Source organism: Carassius auratus, chromosome 19 (assembly GCF_003368295.1).
Source record: "Carassius auratus strain Wakin chromosome 19, ASM336829v1, whole genome shotgun sequence".
Taxonomy (NCBI): domain Eukaryota; kingdom Metazoa; phylum Chordata; class Actinopteri; order Cypriniformes; family Cyprinidae; genus Carassius; species Carassius auratus.
Window position 1 is genome coordinate 960,175 of NC_039261.1, and position 21,136 is coordinate 981,310.

Sequence of the window (21,136 nt, forward strand, 5' to 3'; positions counted from 1 at the left end):
GCTTTACTTTGTTGGATATAGCAAATAATGACAAAATAACCATTTGAAACAAGATAACTGGTCTAGGCTTAATTTCATAAAGTGTGAAATTTATCGTGATTAATCACAGAAAAGGGGTGTGATTAATTACATTAAATTTTGTAATCTATTGTATTGGCAGCATATATATATGAAGAGTTTGGTTCCAAAACACAGTAAATCCATTTTGATTAATTTGAGTAAAAATGTGTTTTCTTTACCAAGAAAGTGGCAAGAAGAAAACCACTGTTTTCTGTTTCATACTTACACATAGCATCTTTAGGTTATAATAACTTAGATTTTCAAAGATTTATTATACATTTTTATAATCTTTTTCCCAAAATGCAGTAAATCCATGACACATTTATATATAAAAGTTATTTTTTTCATAGTGAAACTGTTGATAATACACAACATAGTAAGTCGATACACATATGACAGGTTCTGAATTTGGTCAGTGTAATCTTCTATACAGGCACTGGACTAAAATTACACTCAACCAGTCATCGCTCCCAAAATGAATTCAACGGGTCATCTTGTGAATGCTATAAATTAATTAGGCCTACAACAATAAATTAAAATTTCATAATAAACAAGAACATGAACAAACATATCACATTGTCCTCAGAAAATCCAAAGTGACATTTCTCTTACATTTTAACTTCCAAGATTGCATTTATCTTTGCATTGTTACATTCGTTTATTTAACTAATGATATACTGTCATGATCCTGGTTCCCTTTCCCTTTTCCCCCTCCCCTTTTCTTTCTGACTCTTTTTCTCCTCCTCTTCTACTTTGCACTCACCTTTCCTCTGTTGTTAATCTCCTTCAGCTGCTCCTCATTGCGCTACTCTTTGCGCTTGGCTTCCCGCACATGTTTCCTCTTCTCCTTTGATTAGCACTCCTACTTCTTTCCATCTCCTCCCTACCTGCCAGATTATTCCTCTAAGCATCGCTAACCTTGTATGTCTTATCCCCTGTCATTTGTCTCAGTCCTAGTCCTGTCTGTTTGGGGTTGCTGTGAGTGTGTGCCTTGAAGTTTTGCCGCTGCTCGTCTCCTGATCTGCCGATCTCTCTCTACTGTGTGGTTGCGGAGCTGTCCACCGTACTGAATCCGCCTGGGCGGCCGGTGGCTTTTGTTTTCTCCTTTGTACAAGGACAAGTTTTTGGTTCCAGTTTTTTCCCTTTGGGACTCTTTCTGTTTTTTTTTTACAAGAATTCTCAAGCTCCTGTGTTTCGTACATTAGAGACAGTATTTGCTCTGCGAATTGCTCTCTCTGGTCCTCTTTCCACACGACAGAATAATCTGGCCAGCTATGGACCCAGCAAGAGAGCATCCGATCCAGACGGCCGTCGAGATCCAGGGAGTTATGCTGGGCAAGCACGAGGAGGAGTTATCGGCCGCGAGACAGGCCGTGGAGACGCTGGCTGCACAGGTAACGGATCTCGCCAAACAGCTCCACCAGTGTTGTCTCAGTCCGCCAGCCCTGTCCGGATCCGTTCACCCCATGGAGCCTCGAATTAACAACCCGTCGTGCTATTCCGGTGAGCCCACCCAGTGACGTTCATTTTTAACACAATGCGAGGTTGTGTTTTCCCTCCAGCCGTCAACCTATTCTGGGCGAGGATCGCCTACGTTATCTCTCTTCTCTCCAGACGAGCTCGCCAGTGGGGAACGGCAGTCTGGGAGGCAAAGGCCGTGTGTATCGAGCGCTTTTCCCTCTTCAAGGAGGAAATGATCCATGTCTTCGACCGGTTTGTCTACGGGGAGGAGGCCTCCCGCCTCTTGTCTTCTCTGTGCCAGGGAAAGCGCTCTGTTACAGACTCTTCTATCGAGTTCCGCACTCTGGCAACCTCCTGTGGCTGGAATGAGCCGGCGCTGCTCGCTCGCTTTCTGGAGGGGCTCAAGGGTGGTGTAAGGGATGAGATATTGTCCAGGGAGGTCCCTACTCGCCTGGATGCACTGATCGATTTGGCCTTACGCATCGAGAAGCATTTTGACCAGCGCCGCCACGCTCGAGGTCTGGAGTCTTCTCTACTGGCTCCTCCGCCCGCCGATCCCCTTCCACTTCCCTCCTCCGAACCTGAGGCCATGCAACTTGGCGGCATCCGCAAATCCGCTGCAGAGCGAGAGCGAATAGTTATCAATCGCCTCTGCATGTATTGCGCTTCACCAGTACATTTTGTCGCCGTGTATCCGTTAAAAGACAGAGCTCGTCAGTGAGGGGAGGGCTTCTGGCGAGCGCAACCACTCTAGTCTCTCCTCCTAACTCCTGCACCACCTTCACGATCCATCTTCCCTGGCCACTTTGAGTACCGCGTTCTCCCGTTCGGCCCTGTAAACGCCCCCGCTGTCTTTCAGGCGTTGGTAAATGATGTTCTTAGAGACATACTAAATATTTTTGTTTTAGTTTATCTTGATGACATTCTTATCTTCTCGCCCTCCCTCCAGTGCACGTCCAGCATTTTCGCCCCATTCTTCAAAGGCTGTTCGTCAAGGCAGAGAAATGCTGCTTTCACGCGTGCTCGGTCACCTTTTTGGGATCGGTCATTTCAGGGGAGGGCATTAGCATGGACCCCGCTAAGGTTAAGGCGGTTATTGATTGGCCAGTTCCTGATTCTCGCGTCGCCTTGCAGCATTTCTTGGGGTTCGCTAATTTTTAGCAGCGCTTTATTTGCAACTACAGTCAGGTCGCAGCGCCCCTAACCGCCCTTACTTCTATCAAGTCCAGTTTAGAATTGACCGAGTCCGCCCAGCGCGCTTTTGACCGCCTAAAGACCCTTTACACGTCCGCTCCCATCCTTATGACCCCCAACCCCTCCAAACAGTTCATAGTCGAGGTTGACGCGTCCGAAGTAGGCGTTGGAGCTATACTCTCCCAGCGGTCTGCCTCCGATGGTCAGATCCACCCCTGCGCTTATTTCTCTCACCGATTATCTCCCTCTGAGCGTAATTACGACATGGGTAATCGTGAACTACTCGCTATCCGCCTTGCGCTAGGTGAATGGCGTCAGTGGCTAGAGGGTTCTTGTGTTCCTTTCATAGTATGGACGGATCACAGGAATCTCGAATATATTCTTTGATTCCTCAGAGGGCTCCGAGTCACACGTTCCCATTATTCCTAAGGGGCGCATGATTGGTGTGGCCATCTAGGGAATCGAAAGACAAGTCAAACGGGCTCTTTCTCACTCCGCCACTCCCCGTCGATGCCCCTCCAATCTTCTTTTCGTCCGTCCGTCCGGCAGTCCTCCAGTGGGCTCACTCATCCAAATTAGCTGCCCATCCCGGCGTTAGGGGCACCCTGGCTTCCATAGGCCAACGATTCTGGTGGCCCTCCCGTGAACGAGACACTCGTAGTTTTGTAGCCGCCTGCGCGGTGTGCGCACAGACTAAGTCTGGGAACTCCCCTCCGGCCGGCCTTCTTAAACCCCTCCCCATTCCCTCACGCCCTTGGTCCCATATCGCTCTTGATTTCATTTCAAGTCTTCCCGCGTCGGCTGGTAATACCATTATCCTCACTGTCATCGACCGCTTCTCTAAAGCAGTGCATTTTATTCCACTACCCAAACTCCCCTCTGCCAAGGAGACCACCCAGATTGTCGTTGAAAATGTTTTTAAGCTAAATAGTCTTCCTTCTGATGTTGTCTCTGATAGAGGTCCACAATTCGCGTCGCAGTTTTGGAAGGAATTCTGCCATTTAATCGGTGCATCCGCTAGTCTCTCGTCCGGTTTCCATCCTCAGACTAATGGTCAGGCCGAACGAGCCAATCAAACCTTCAGCCGCATGTTACGTAGTCTTGCGTTTCGCCACCTGGTCTGAACAGCTCCCCTGGGCTGAATATGCTCATAATTCATAATTCAAGAGTCTCGGTTATCAGCCACCCTTGTTCTCGTGCAAGGACTTGGACTCCAACGTCCCGTCGGCTCAGGCGTTCGTTCAGCGCTGTAAGCGTACCTTGAGGAGGGTCAGATCCGCTCTTTGCCGTTCTCGAGACCGGACCCTACGTATCGCTAATCGCCGCCGAGTCAAAGGCCCTAGATATATTTGCGGTCAGAGGGTTTGGCTGTCTACTCTTAACCTGCCCCTCCAGTCGATCTCACGCAAGTTGGCCCCCCGTTTTGTTGGGCAGTTCGAATTTCTAAAATTATCAGTCCTGTTGCGGTCCGCCTCCAACTCCCTCCCAATCTTCGTCGTGTCCATCCTGTTTTTTCATGTGTCTTGCATTAAGCCGGTTATCCGCGCCCCACACCGGTCTTCCACCCCCCCCATTCAGATTGAGGGATCCCCTGTCTACAGGGTTCTTAAATTATTGGACGTCCGCCGCCGGGGTCGGGGTCAACAGTACCTAGTGGACTGGGAGGGTTATGGTCCCGAGGAGAGAAGTTGGATCCCCTCCCGGGACGTTCTGGACCATTCGCTTATTGATGATTTCCTCCGCTCCCGCCAGGCTTCCCCCTCGGGAGCGCCAGGAGGTGCTCGTTGAGGCGGGGGCACTGTCATGATCCTGGTTCCTTTTCCCTTTTCTCCCTCCCCTTTTCTCTCTGACTCTTTTTCTCCTCCTCTTCTACTTTGCACTCACCTTTCCTCTGTTGTTAATCTCCTTCAGCTGCTCCTCATTGCGCTACTTCCCGCACCTGTTTACTCTTCTCCTTTGATTAGCACTCCTACTTCTTTCCCTCTCCTCCCTACCTGCCTCGCTAGATTATTCCTCTAAGAATTGCTAACCTTGTATGTCTTATCCTCTGTCATTTGTCTCAGTCCTAGTCCTGTCTGTTTGGGGTTGCTGTGAGTGTGAGCCTTGAAGTTTTGCCGCTGCTCGTCTCCTGACCTGTCGATCTCTTTCTACTGTGTGGATGCGGAGCTGTCCACCGTACTGAATCCGCCTGGGCGGCCGGTGGCTTTTGTTTTCTTCTTTGTACAAGGACGAATTTTTGGTTCCAATTTTTTCCCTTTGGGACTCTTTCTGTTTTTTTAACAAGAATTCTCAAGCTCCTGTGTTTTGTTCATTAAAGACAGTATTTGCTCCGCGAATTGCTCTCTCTGGTCCTCTTTCCACACGACATATACGCTGAATAAACAAAAACATTAATGGCATTAATAAAAACACTTACATTGACAAACTATGCAATATCGTGTTCATAATCAAATGTGATTGTACGTCTCTGTAGGGATGTTGCGGTAATGGATTTTTTCCACCGGTTAATCGACGTGTAAAAAAAACGGTAATCCCGTCACCGGGGTTGCGTGTCAGGGATTTCGGGTGGCCAAAAACGCGGTCGTGCAGACGTGCACACGTCTCAATTTACTTTCACTTTAATTAGCGGCAATTCAGTTGCATTTGTTTGAATTAATCATGGGTTAATTTATTTTATTCTTAATAAAAATACACAAAACAATAAGACACTTGCTTGTATTACACATATCTTTATTGCTGTCACGCTGTCAGTCTCTGTTTTCCTGGGTGTTCCCTAGTGAGCTCACTTCTCCTTAGGCACTTTAATTCCTCTAGTCTGGTCCTGTCTTCACGGTAATTGCACTCCAATTAAATCGCACAGGTGCTGACAATCCTTTGTCATTAGTCTCCCTATATATAGCTGTCCTTCTTTGTTGTCTGTATGGAGTCCTTACCTTGTGTTACTAATGTTCTCGTCTCCCGAGACTTCCCCTTACCTTCTCGTTCTTCCGAGTTCCCGTACCGTTTCATCTGGTTCCATCTTTTATTTTGTTTTGTTTGTTACCTTGGACTGTTTGTTTTTGATTTACCCTTTTTGTTATTAAAGACTACCTGAGATTGGATCTTACCCTCTCCTTGTGTTTCTTATAACACACATCGCCACAATTGCAAAATGAATAATAACAACACACCATGCAAAAACTAAACAAAAGCACTTATGGAACACCTTTAAAGTGCTTTTATTAACAAAACGAACCACTGTATCAAATAGTATCAAACTAAAAATTATATATAAAATTATATATAAAAAATTCACTATTCGTTAAATAAAGTGCCAGCCTTTTTCAGCAAAAAAAAAAAAAAAAAAAACATTGAATATGAAACGAATGAACATCAAAAACTTCGCGCAAATGCACCACTTATCGAAGGCTGTGTTTGTGTGTCAGGCTTTTGTGGTCGATTTTTTTGCCGCTGGACCCAACTTGGCCGCTTCATTTTTGTGGTGTGAAGATGTGCATGTAAATTCGAAGTGTTACCTCCGGATGCTTGCCCCTTTCATCAGGCAAATTTTACAGGTTGCCTCGCTAACGTTTTCACCGACTATCGCAACAAGCCTACGGCTCTGTGTATTAAATTCCTTTTTAAAATAAAAGAGCTTCATACCCCTAAATTACTCAATTAAATGCAAACAGTTACCTGGTCAAGGTCTTTCAGAAAATTAACCATCTTAAGCCTGAGGCTAGTTCAGCTTTAACAGTATACCCTTGTTTTTCTGCACACACAAACACAACTGCACAACATGGCATTCTTTGCTTCAGGAATCAATCCCAACAACTGACAATAAACGTAGTCTCTTATCCCAATAATCTCTCAAAATAAGACAGTCATTTGTCCTCAGTAATGTTGTTTACTAAACTGATGTGCTCAGAAGTGTGTTAAAAAATCAATTTGAACAAGACTTGTTGCTTTGTATCATAGAGACAGATCACTGTTTAAAAGACTGGTGCTTGATTTGTGGCTATCAACCATGAGCTATGACTCCATCAAGTTACGACAGGTTGAATTCAGTATTTCTTGTCCTATAAACCAACTTTAATAATTCAGAAACATAGCTGTCAGCTACGGCTGGACAATATATTTAAAACTTACATTGTATTTGCTATTATTTTGTTGCTTTTGAATTATTGTGATGGGGGGGGGGCTACTTTTCCCATATTCCTATATTGTTTCATTTCTATATGTTTATTAAAATGTTTTAGTAGCAATACTTAGCATATATTGTTTCTATAGCACACTCAAAATGTATTTTGACCCTTTATTTTTTGCTAAGCTTAATTTTGCAAATGTGATTATATTTTGAGCTATGCTAATAATAATTAAAAAAAAAATATATAATACAGGTATTGTGTTAACGGTGCAAGACTCTTCACTGTGTCTTTTGAAATTTAGCTGAGGCTATTGAATCCCCATTTCTGAGAAAATACATGAATATTAAGTTTTGTACCAGATATTGTCAGAAGGCTATGAGATAACAGAGTTAACTGGTTTAACTGTGGTGAAGTGCTGTAATCTGATCAGCAGATCTGCATGTAGTGAAGCACTGTACATGACTACTGACGCTGCCGGCTGATCCATTGATACTGATTACATGGACTGCTGGTGTGTGGTTAACTAAGCTTATGCATCTACCCTTGTTGAAGAAGTACACTTTAGCATACCTTAACTACTATTTTATTACAGAAATACTAAGGCATATATTTCAGTGCAAATTTAATATAATGTTTTCAGGCATTTAAATGAAAATTGAATTAAAATATAATACTTAAAAAAATAATATTAAATGCAATTTAGCTGAATTTTTGTGTTTTTATTTTTATTTTCACTTATTTTTTTTTATTTACAATTTAATTTAACTTTTATCTTAGGTGAGTCAAAATACAAGGTTGCAAAATACAATCTAAACAACACAAATAAGTCTGAATATTTTTTTGCATGTGCTGCAAATAACAATAACAAATAAATTGGTGTGAATTAAAATAAACATTTAAATATATGTATTTAATTTATTGTATTATCAAGCATTCGGCAGACATTTATGTTAAACTAAAATGTACTTCCATGTAATTTATTTTGAAAAATGCATGTTTAACTATGTATTTTTGTTATAACACATTAATGTAATGATTAAGTTGCAATTTAATTACATTTAAAACTTCTTTAAATGCAATATCAACATATAACATCAAAATTAAAATTATAATCAGGCAGTTCATGTAATGTCACTTGGTAAATGCCTAAGTGTATTCAGAGAGACAGTCTTGAAAATGTACTCTTAAGTGGCCTTTTTTATTAATATTATTAATAAACTTATAAAACTTGACATGCATTACTAGTGCACATTCAGTAAGCCAACTCAATTAAATTAAGCCAGAATGATCTAATTTTGTGATTATCTGATGAAATGTAGACAAGACCAGGCGAAAAACAGAAAGACAACATCCAAATGCATGATTTTTACACTATTATGCAGACAGTTTAAAATAACAGTTATGCTATCTGTCTTTTGGAAGTGAATTTGTGTCATTCTTAAATGCTTCATTTTGGCCAAATTTAAAGGCTGCATTTAATGTATTCTGTATGTTAAAGGCAAGTTTGAGTGTCTGTTAAGACTATTCCAAGTCAGTCACTTTAGAAGTTTAAGCATAATTATTTAAGTTAGCATTCTGCCTTAGAAAGCAGTTAGGTTGATGTTGCTCATTGGGTTTTTACTTGGACTACTTTTACTTGGCTGTATATTAGACTAAAGTCTTTGGAGGTCTTTAAACCAGGTCTCCAGGCTTTCTTTCAGATCCTAGTCAACTGCATGCCTACAGTAAATTTAGCATTTACATACTTGCTATACTGTACACCCAAAAGACAAACAGGTATTGGTTACATAGAGGTGGAGCTCTTTTCTTGTTTGAATTCCTGCTGTTTTCATTGTATGTATTCAATGCTTTTCACAGCTAAATCAAGTCTCAAGACAACTGCTCACAAGTCTTAAGTTCATCTGAAGTCAGTTGTTTTTCTCAAACTGGAGTTTTCCTCTCAATCATCATCAGTTTTGTTTCTCGTCTCTTTCTGCCCCTACAGCCATTGAGACTCAGAGCACCAGTTCAGAGGAATTGGTCCCCAGTCCTCCATCACCTCTACCCCCTCCTCGTGTCTACAAACCCTGCTTCGTCTGCCAGGACAAGTCCTCTGGGTACCACTATGGTGTCAGTGCCTGTGAAGGCTGCAAGGTAAACATGCTATTCATCCCTTCATCCCACCAAATGGAAGCCATTCAATAAATATTCAGGTTTTCTCCCCTGTACATTCTAGTCCCCTGGCCCCAAGTCTGCCTTCTAAACAAAATAAGGTTCAAACACATTTGTGTTAAATTATTTTCAGTGAGTGCTGTAGAATTTCAACCTAAGCTAAATAATCCTATTTGAATTGAATGGTTAAACCAGTGAAGATTCACACCCCCTTTTTTAAGATGACATCTACATAAATAAAGGTGACTTGACCTTGAGATGGACTGGCTACCCAGGATGCTTCAATAGGACAACCAGATAATCAGTAGTTATAGATTTATCAAAATAATTCTTAATTACTTTTTATTATTATTAATGTAAGCCTTATTAGACTTATAAGACTACATCCATATTCGCACTCGTTCTCTGCCATGTGAAAAGAAAGAAGGAGAAGATAAATAGCATATCTAGGCCATATTGCCTTTGAATGTGTGACATTAATAGCTTCAAAGGATTAAAATAAGGATTACAGGATCTTTTAGTGTCATATACGGTATACGTCCCTTTGGGCACTGCACCATTGTAAGGAACTTGTTCTGAGGATGAACTTCATGGAATGATAGGCGAGTCAAGGGTGAACTATAGCCACAGGGGTCTAAAATCACACCCGCACATATGTTGGGTTTTTATGTTTTATGGTGTCTTTTAATAGTCAAAAGGATCTTATACTGTACTAACTGTATCCTGTAACCCTGTCCTTAAACCCATATAGAAAACACAGCATTTTTACATTTTAATCTATCCGTCTGTCTGTCTGTCTGTCTGTTTCTCTCTCTCTCTCTCTCTCTCTCTCTCTCTCTCTCTCTCTCTCTCTATATATATATATATATATATATATATATAAACTGTTTTCATTATGGGAGGGAAAGTGTCAGAACCACACACACATTGCAAGTGTATACGAAGAGCCATGCTTCACTGCTGTCAAAGAAAAAAAGGTAATTGTGCCATGTATGAATGTGTGTCTGACATGGGAAACTTAATTTGCTGCATTTGGACACTGGTGTGCTCTGGATATAAACTCGCAAAAACACAGAAATGTATAACCACACGTGAATTTCCCAGACACACTACTACATAATGCACTAGATTGGAAGTCTGCAGTGAATACAATAAGATATAATGTCACTCTCCAAGGTTTCTGTTTTGAATAAATGATAAATTATAAATAAATAACATAAGTGTTAAATATACCATGTACTTATGTTTTATGAAACACTGCACAATATGCAGCATGTCTTTTCAATATACTGCAAGTGTCTTTTTTAAAACAGGGATGTGAATTTTTGTCATTTTGACAGCTCACTAAAAAAAACTATTCAGTGAATTTACTAAATGTTTTAAGGTAAGTGGTTGCAAACAATTTATTTTAGCTACATTTTAATAAAAAAATGTTGAAAGTCAACTAAATGTTTATTTAAATGTAGCTGAAAAAATAAATAAGAAGAATGCAACCACTTTCTTCAACAATTCAACAAATTGTAAATTCAATAATTATTTTTTTCAGTGTATAAGTGTTCTTGCTGTAAACTGTTTGAGGCAAATTGTGTCTATTCTATTTTAATTACTATTAACTACTCTTGCCTGATAATGTGTGTGATTTCTAATTCTGTGCCTGGTGATTCACACACATAATGCTTAGATTGTGAGCCCAAAGACACAGCTGATGCATGTGGCTCTCTTCTGCTCATTTGCATCATTTGCCATGAGCACGCTTTGTTTGATATTGGGTTGGAGATCTGATTTGAATTGGTAACATAGTGAGGAAACATATGGCTGAGCATACGTGTATGCATATGCATACAGAAAAGACACATCTCAGACTAAGCCAAGTAAAGGCGCCAGACTTGCTGCGGTCTGGTTGCTTTGACTCTGTAATCCTTTTTGACATTGGCATCTTTCTGACATGTGTCCTCTGTCTTTCTCTTGCTTTAAACTTGCTGGCCCTCATAAGTTTTCTAAAACTTTGAGAGATTAAGATCACTTTGAATTGAGGATGAATCGCTGGCGTCTATTCCTTTTCTGTTACCTGGATATGTGTTGTGTTCACAGTGCAAGTCATAGGCGAACCATACTGCGGTTTAAAGCAAAACACACCGTCTGGAGTTTGTGTGGAGTGAGCACATACTGACAACATTGTATGTGTGTCTATAGGACAGAAGAGAGCACGGCTCGTTCACTTTGAAACTGCAGGTTCCAGATTTATTCAATTAAATCACAGCCTTTGCAGTTTATTAAACATTGCTTTTATGACTACAAGGCCATATGATAATTGTGAGGATTTTTTTAGAGCCGTACTTTCAAACTACTTTGAATTAATTATTACCTTGAAAAGTACCTTTATTTCCATGTTTTCAGATAATTTTGTAATGCATTGACAAAACATAAATGCTTTTCAAATCTCTTATTAATCAGGAATGTGCTTAATTGTATTGAATGTGCACTTGTAGTTGAAAACTACTTATACAGATAATATAATTTTTCTGGCCACACTTTAAAGGGATACTCCACCCTAAAATGAAAATGTTGTCATTAATCACTTACCCCCTCTGTTCATCTTCAAAACACAATTTAAGGTATTTTGGACAAAAACCTGAAAGCTTGAGACTGTCCCATATACTGGCAAGTAAATAACAGTGTCAAGGTCTATAAAAGTTATGAAAAGTCATCATCAGAATACTCTATCTGCCATCAGACGTTGCAATCTGGGTTATATGAAGCGAAGGGAACACTTTTTGTAAGCGAAGAAAAAAAAAAACTACTTTATTCAATAATTCCTTTGTTAACGGTCTCCTCTTTGGCACTTCATATCACTGTGCTGCGTATGCTCTTCTGTGTCATCCACGCTACAAGGATGTGCTGTTTCTACGTGTATTTAGCTTTGATTTGAAATAAAACAGCGCATCCTTATGGCGCGGAGGACCTCTTTTGCTTACAAAAGTTCCTGTCCTTAATATAAGCCAGATTACACGTTTTAATTATTGTGTCAAAATTACATGTAAAGCTAATATATGGTTACTGTACTAAATTTCTTCTTCATTATAAATGTATAATTACTAATGCATGGCAAACAGGTTTCAGTAGAAATGACATTAAGATATTTTAATAACCTTAAATGCCTGTGTCAGGTGGTGTGGTGGTCAAACACAATAACAAAAGCTCACCATATAAAAAGTCTTGGTAATACTTTAGGATAGTGCCATCATAAATCAATAACTGCACAGGTACAAATGACTAATGCACTTTTAGCATTTTAGTTACTAATGTCAACAAACAATAAATGTATTAATTTGGAAGTAATAGCACTCAGCTGAAAGTGTTAGTTCACTATTAGCTAATCAGTAATCTCCTGGTGAACAACTAAGAGGTACTACACACAGGTTCATAATTAATGTGAATAATGCATAATTTATTAATAATTCTAAAGTGAGGGTCATGGTAACCAACTAATAATGATGCAAGTATTACCAAACACTTCAAAAGGATTTATCAATTATGATCATTATTATTTGATCAATATCCTAAAGTGAAAAGTCCCTATTAATGACTGAAGTCAAAACTTTCAAAATAGAGTTTCTGGGGTTTTTGTTTACTAAAGGGTTGCTTTTCTCTCTCTCTCTCTCTCTCTCTCTCTCTCTCTCTCTCTCTGTTGGCATGATGTTAAACAGCATTACAATCCACTGAACACATTATACTTCTGTCCTTCACAACCTCATTTTCATTCCTTTATACAATTATATATGGCTGAAAAACTCTTTTTTTATTTGCTTGTTTTTTTTCATAATATGATGTGCTTAAGTCCCACTTAAAAAGCACAACTAACTGCATAATGAATTTAAACTAATATATATTTTCATTTAATTTCAAATAGCATCCGACTATGCATCTATTACATTACATTCAGTACTCTTTTTTTTCTAAATATACTAAAGTGTACTTTTTCTTAAGGAATTGTAGAGTTGAAAGAAATATACTTTGTAATTTACTAGTTTTGCTTCATCAACGAAGCAAGGTCTGCATCATAATACTGGCGCTTTTAATTATCTTATTGATGTGACCATTAAAATTCTGCATTACACTCTAGATACTTTAAGGAATTTAATACACTTTTCTCCTTGACCTTCGTTAGCTAATGTGCGTGGAGAATTTATGCATTACCTTATTCAATTAAGAGCCTCAAGTATGTCATGTAATGAAAGCATTAATAGCATCCTGCCTCTAACAGCAGCAACAGGACAGATACTGTAAAAGTACAGAGTGTATATTATTGTCAGAAGGACATACTGTTCCACAGGGTGAATTGGTACCAAAGTATAGAGGCCACTGCAATACTGCACTTTTCCATTAAGGGACGATATCTGCCTCCTTAAATTGATATCAGCCGCCATTTTTACCTTTTTTATGATTACACTGTAAACAATTATTGTGATCTTAACAGTAAAAGAATGTAAAAATGATACAGTAAAAACCTGTTAATTGGTTATCAGTAAGTTTCCATACTATATACGGTGAATAACTGTGATGTAATATAGTAGATATTGTAGATATAATGTAATTTTACAGCAAAATACTGTTAAAGGGTTAGTTCACCCAGATAGCAAAAATATGTAATTAATAACGTACCCTCATGTTGTTTCAAACCCCTAAAACCTCCGTTTATCTTCGGGACACAGTTTGAGATATTTTAGATTTAGTCTGAGAGCTCTCAGTCCCTCCATTGAAGCTGTGTGTACGGTCTACTGTCCATGTCCAGAAAGGTTAAAAAAACATCATCAAAGTAGTCCATGTGACATCATAGGGTCAGTTAGAATATTTTGAAGCATTGAAAATACATTTTGGTCCAAAAATAGCAAAAACTACGACTTTATTCAGCATTGTCTTCTCTTCCGGCTCTGTTGTGAGAGAGAGTTAAAAAACAAAGCAGTCTGGATATCCGGTTCACGGATATTCACCAATATCCTGGAGTAATTCATGTACTCAAACAGTACACTGACTGAACTGCTGTGAAGAGAGACCTGAAGATGAACACCGAGCCGTAGTCATGAAAATAAAGAAAACTCTTTGAATGAGAAGTTGTGTCCAAACTTTTGGTCTGTTCTGTATATATGATTCATCATTTGATGATCACTTTCTCATCACCACCTGCTTTTGGTGGTTATTAGTTTTACAATGGTTCAAAACAGATATTAGTACTTTAATATGCTGATTTATTAACCTTACATCAGTTAATTAAATATGTTTTTTTTTTATTGTGAATTTAAGTTAAGTCTGTAAAACCTCAAATGTTGCTACCATATTTTCAACAGTAAAATTTTGGCAACCACAGCTGCTGGCAGTTTACCGTAAATGTCACAGATTTTTTTTACAGTGTATTATTAATGCATATTAGATGCATCATCTTTTACGTCAAATACTGACATTTAATCAAAAAAAAAAAAATCTGTTAGAATAAAAGACACTATAGGGTTGTCTCCAGATCAAATTAAATCAGTGTCAACAAGATCCATCGATCCCCACCGCAGAAGTGGCATTTAAATCTGTAAACATAACTGTAGTATTTATATTGTGCTGTCATTATTATGTCCCTTTATTCTTTTACTCATTTAACATTTAATGCAACATACATTGTTCATAACCACACCTGCTCCTAAGCTTATTATTAGCCCAAGCCGAAAAATGGCTCTTGCAATGTGGCTCTTGTTATGTTCATATTTCTCATATGCAACAAAAATGGCAGCACATAATCAAAGAGAGTTAAGCAAATTTGATGTTGCACCAATGCGACCAAAGTGTAATATAACAAAATTAGTTGTACCAACAGGAACAAAGCTCACACAATACAACTATTAAGTCTCTTCATGAAAGCTGCAAACATAGAGTACACAAAGTATCCAGAATATAACATTTTGTTTAAATAAGCATATCATCTAGGTATTTGAAGTGCACTTGCAATTTTCATTGTGAACTATCACTGTTTATGCTACAAAACAGCATAGTGGTTTAGTATTCAATTTGGGAGTCGCTGCAAGATTAGTTTATTTAAGATGTGAGAAGTGCACAGTTTCTGTATGCCATATCTCTGATTCTGGGACAGGGAACTTTCTAGAGCTGAGGTATCCATATCTTAGAGACACAGAGAACAGATATAGAAGAACTCACCGTCTTTGAACTTCAACACTTGACTATCAAAAAAAGTGAGTCTGAAATAAGGATTGGGTTTGAGGTGTCCTCCTCCATTATCACCTGACACTTGAAAACAGATTCACTTGATTAACCCTGTAATCCTTTTTTTTAGATGCGACAGCTTTTTTTAATTACTGGGGAATATACTTAAGTGCGAACTAAATTAGTTTAGTGCAGAGCTCTCCGCGGGTTTAAATGAAAACATATTAGGTGAAACTAATAATGATTTGGGAACATCTCTTTACAATTTTTATATTTACTTATATTTTCTTCGAAATACTGTTACATTTTTCACAGTCAATAACAGTAAAATTACAGGTTATAATATGGCCCTGTTATCATAAAGGTAATGATTAATAAACTACATAAGGCTGTGATTTAAATAAATAATCAAATAACTTATTTCAAAGTAAATGAACTTACACACTGCTTCAAATTATAAACAGTTTACTGTTTTTTACAATTGTCAGGAAAAATGCATCCAACTGATTGTTAAAAGATTATTTACAAGTGCAAGTAACTAGTAACTTTGCAAGTTTTTTTTATATTTTTAAATATGCATAACCTCTTATAAGTTTATAAAATGAAGACTGAAAATATACTTATTTTTATTTTAAAATATTTATACTAATGGCAATTTTTCATGAACTTCTTTTTTGCAAGGAAAGATTGGATGAGATAAGTATAGCTCAATTAACATACTATTTGCTGTAGATCTGAGAGAGAAACAGCTCATGCTGATGAAATGGTTGAAAGATTGGATTCGAGAGTGTAGCTATTTCTTTGACTCTTTTCTTTTTCACACAGTTGTGGAGTGCAGGTCTTTATTTTAGGTCCTCCCTCTGGTTTTGTTGTTTTGTTTTGGAGATCCATTATGTTTCATCTCATGTGATCTGAAATTAAAAGGAGTACTTGAGGAAATGTAAGGTGATGACAGGTGAGATATTATGAGATTATTAAATCAGGAATATTTATTTGAGAAGTGACTCTGCAGGTAATGTGCATGCATGTGTCATGCAATAAATTCACATAAATGTCAATCCAGCTCAGGTATTTTCCCTTTGATTCCTAGTTCCTAACCAATTAAAGGTAAAGGTAAAGCATGCCAAAAAATTAGGCCAGTGTCACAAAGTCACAATTATATAAGCAAGAAACTGTTCCCTGGAATACCTGATTCTGATTGGTCAGTCGTAGCATACCCGCTACTAGCACTACCTTCATTCCCCTTGCATCACACAGTCTTCTTGTTTCTTAAAAAATGTAATGATTCTTTGCATCTTCCAGCTCAATCATCAATAACATGTAAAATAAAAATCAGAGAATTACAGTATTTATGCTACTTTCACTCTGTATGCAGTTGTTTTGTACATTGTTAGATCATTTGGATGATTTTGTTATTCTGAAAGTGTATATAATATGTTAAGAATACTTTAAGAAAATACAACTCTGTTTTATTAGAACTTCTTTGTCAGACTAATACAGTGAATTAACTTTGAATATTATATAGGTCATGCCCCGTAATTTTACATGATAATTATTTGTCAGTAAAGATAATGATTGTGTGGCTGACTTGTGTAATGATCTTGTCTGTGTATGTGAAACCAGACATTTTGGCACTGTTTCAGATCCATATCTCTCTTTGTTAAGTGCCAAGACTAACACACACTTATGACCCAGGCTTTCCCACCGATCCGCTTCACTTTCATCAAACTTTAATGCCATGTCATCCAGCCGTACTGACACAGTATAAAGTGGATTCATGTTACGCCTTTGTTCCCTGAACTTCAGCAGTAAATGGCTTTTTTAAAATGTCTAGAGATTTTGGTTCTGTCTGCTGTGTAATTCGGTCTGACGGGGCTGTTTGTGAACCTTTCTTACAGTGAGGGACACTGGAGGTCTTTAGGGTCTGTCACTGATATCTCATGCCTGAGATGTGAGGTAGACCTGCCATTTAATCAGGCTAATGCTTATTTATGGAAACAAGGGAATTCTTACTACTGAGAGGTTACTCTTTTATAGCCAAGGAGACTAAATTGAATTTTCAGTTAAGCTTAAATGTTGACAAGTTAAAATGAGACAGTTATCTTTATATGCTAATGGCTTGGCACATGAGGCATTAGCATTTTTTTAAGAGCTGTGAGGGGTGTAGAATTACTCAAGCCATCTGTGTTGCTCACCCTGTCCAAGAATGAGTTAACAGCTCAGTGGATTGCTGCATAGAGACCACCACAGCAAGAGACGTTGAGCACAAGGGAGGTGTAACCTACAGTCTCTTGTCTCTTAGGCCATTAAAAATGGTTTTGTGCGGCTACAGCTATACAATTCTTACTCTGTTATCTTTTGTGGTTTTATGTTCTTGGAAGTGTAAAGGCAAAAAGGCTCCATTTGCTCAAGACAATTGTTGTCTTGCTATCTGTTACAGGACCTGACCATGGCCGTGCGGGTATTGATGTAAGACAACAAACACATGATTGCGACACTGTGTGCTTTAATATGTTTATTAATATATGTTTTTACCTTATTCTGTGAGGAAAAAATTAGGAAAAGTGACACAAATCCCACGAACTCCACCACTCTGCTACTGTCACTCACAATGACAAAGAAAAACTCTCTTTAGCATCTCTGCCTAGATATTTCTCTTTAGCATCTCTTCTTAAACTAAAGGCCCAGATTTATTTAAAGCAAAATTGAAGAACAGTCAGGTTTTGAAATAAATCTGGAAAAAACAAAGCTCATTTGAAGTTTGTTTCAGTAGTTCAGAGCAGCTCACCAAAGTGAATTTTCTGGTAAAATTCACTCCAGCTAGTAAATACCTTCAAACTATAATTGGTCTGTGATGACAACATGCAGCTAATATTTAAATATGTATCCATGAAAATGTTTGAAAACGGTGTATCATTGCTCAGGAATCTCAAAATTCTTTTTACAAAAATGCATTTACATTTAATTATTTAGCAGACACTAATCCAAAGCGATTTAAAAATGAGGACAATGAAAGCAATCAAAATCAACAAAACAGAAATGATCTGCAAGTGCTATGAAAAGTCTGTTTTTTTTTTTGTATAATGAATATAAAATGGATAGAATAGAAAAAAATAGAGTAAGATAGTGTTAAATGCCTTTTTTGTTTTTGTTAATTGTATAATAAATAAAAATAAAACAGAGAGAATACAAAAAAGCAGGTCTTAAAGATATGCGCATATTTTCATAATAACATGAGGTGCTTCAAATAATGAAAGTTGGAAAATGATATTTAGAATGGAAAGCAAGCACTGCTTTGTTTACATTTCGTATAACTGTGTCTATCTTATATATCCTTGTATCGGTTTCTCCTTTTGAATCATGAATATATACTATTTATAGCTGTTGATATAGACACCTAATTCCTCTCATGCAGGTACAGAATGCATGTGTTAGTTTGCACTCGACTGTACTCTGTGCAGTGTGTACAAACGCAGCTTTTTGGACCTGGCACTGTCGATGCGTGGCCACAACACTCTTAGCTTTCATTGGTGCTAGGTCTTTGAATACAGCTTGGTGTGTCCTGGCCTTTAAACAAACTATGCCTAGTTAGCGATAAAGATGTCAAAGAAATCATATAGACATTAGTAGTTCAATGTCTATTTTTGACAGAAAAGAAATGGGAGATAGAAGTACAGTATGTTCAATGAATTGTACTGCTTTTAAAAATCACACATGATGTAAAAAGTTTAGTAAAACTTTCCCTTACAGTGTCATTTTAATTTGAGCTATTTTTTTTATTTGGAATCCATGCTGATAGAGCCTTATGCAGAGACCTAAGATCACCTTAAAATCCCCTAACAATGCCCTAGCAAACTACTTAGAACACAGTAAACTAAGCTAGTACTAAGCCTTCTTAGTAGCGAACTAAACCGCAAAGATCAGCCTAGCTACATGCCTGTCAGCACTGACAGGGACTCTCATTCACCAATGTCATCAGCCCCAGCGCACTCCAGATCCAAATCAGTTGGCACAGATTGTGCACACCAGCATCAGCTCGTTAAGCTCCCTATACCACTGCACCTTACATACTGCCTCAACGGCTGGTCTACAGTTTGCATTTCTGGACTAAGCCAAACTCCTTACCTTGCTACTTGTGTTTACTCACCCTTAGCTGCTCCTTCGCTCCACTGCTCCCATTCTCCACCGCTCCTTCACTTTCCGGATCACCTGCATTAGTCAATCATCTGTTACCATCAGCTAAGAGATCTGAAACATTTATATCTGCACATTACTCACCTTCTGATCGTTGCTTCTCTAGCCCCTGACCTGAGTTGAGAGATGACTCTAGTAAAGTCAAGTCACATTTATTTCACCTATATTTATAGTACTTTTAACAATACCGATTGCGTCAAAGCAACTGTACAGCATTAATTAGGAAAATAGAGTGTCAATAATGTAAAATGACAATGGTAAACACTAATTTTTCAGTTATAGGAATTGAATTCACTGATGTCATCATCCAGCTCAGTTTAAATAATATCTGAGCAATCAAGTCAGCGATATCACTGAAAATAAAGTGTCCCAAATTAAGCAAGCCAGAGGCGACAGCGGCATGGAACCAAAATTCCATCCTTGACAAAATGGAGAAAAACCCTTGGGAGAAACCAGGCTCAGTTGGGGGGCCAGTTCTCCTCTGTTCAATTCCAGCCTGCAGCAAAGTTAGATTGTGCAGAGGACTCAACTGGTTCCTGACCAGGATCAAGAGATGGCTCTAGCCCCTGACCAGATTCAAGAGTCCACCCCAGAATGCTTTCCAGAGCTCAACAGGGAGCCCCCTCACATCATAGAGATCAACAGGGAGTCCAATCATGTCAAAGAGAAAGGCGTCCAACCATCCTTTGTCTCCTGAGTCTCCTTCATCTCTGCTGGTTCCATCCAGCCGAGAGTGGGCTTCTGTCCTCACGTGCTGTTTCCAAGTCAAGCCCAACGTGTTGTTCCCACGAGTTGTTCCCACGTCTGGTGGCCCAGGCTGGGCCTCAGATCCTGAATCTAGCCAATAGAGGGCTCCTGGTTCCACATCCAGCCAAGAGAGGGACGCTGTTCCCATCTATGGCCCCAGTTGGGCCTCAGTCCCGAGGTAAAGCACAGAGAGGGCTTCAGTTTTCGTGTTTTGCCCAAGGAGGGCCACAGATCCTGAGTCTAGCCCAAGGAAGACTCCTGTTACCACATCCAGCTTTGAGAGCATAGCTGTTCCCACGTATAACCCAGGAAGGGCCTCTGATCCTGGGTCCAGCCCAGAAGTAGCTCCTGTTACCATGTCATGCCTAGACAAGGCAGCAGTTCATTTATTTCCAGAACTAAATGTACAGTACTGAAGTACTGGGACAATTTTACGCGAACTATTTCCCAGTACCATTTAAAGGGTTATATTCACACCGACAGTGTGTACTAGAACGTGACGTAAGCCAGTCAACAGCGATGTCATTTATGCATGCCGGTCAACAATGGAAACAAAAAGAAGAACAACGTTAACAACAGGAGGATGAGGGATGCTGTGATTGGAGCTGTGTTTTTGCTGTATCTCGAGGGTTTCACAATAATGGACTTGGAATGTTGACCTATACGTAAAGTGATTAAAAGAACTGAAAGCAGGAATAAGAATCTTCAACGACAACTGGCAGTGGTACATTTGCTACAAGTGCCTGCACTTCAGCATCCGTCCATCTATCGCTGTACATCATATGTGCGAAATAAGTTGACAGAATGTTTATAGAATGTTTATAGTATGTTGACATGGCATTTTAAATCATGGCGATTGAGGGCATTTTCGTATGCCTCTGGCCAATCAATGTCTAACGTTACTTATGTCACGGCTAGTACCAGTTTTACTGGTTAGACCCTGCTCCGGAGTAGGTGCTAATCTGGTTCTCGAAAAAGGCAGTCTGGTACTAAAACAC

General features: G+C 38.9%; 1 protein-coding gene across 2 annotated transcripts in view; it reads left to right on the top strand.

Moving 5' to 3' along the window:
* The window catches only part of LOC113119098 (retinoic acid receptor beta-like), a 194,426-nt gene that overhangs the window by 131,382 nt on the left and 41,908 nt on the right, over positions 1–21,136 (top strand). For both annotated transcript variants that reach the window (XM_026288295.1, XM_026288296.1), the window contains one exon: positions 8,827–8,975. In XM_026288295.1, coding sequence (XP_026144080.1) covers positions 8,827–8,975 — 149 coding nt within the window. The remainder of the gene's footprint in view (positions 1–8,826; positions 8,976–21,136) is intronic.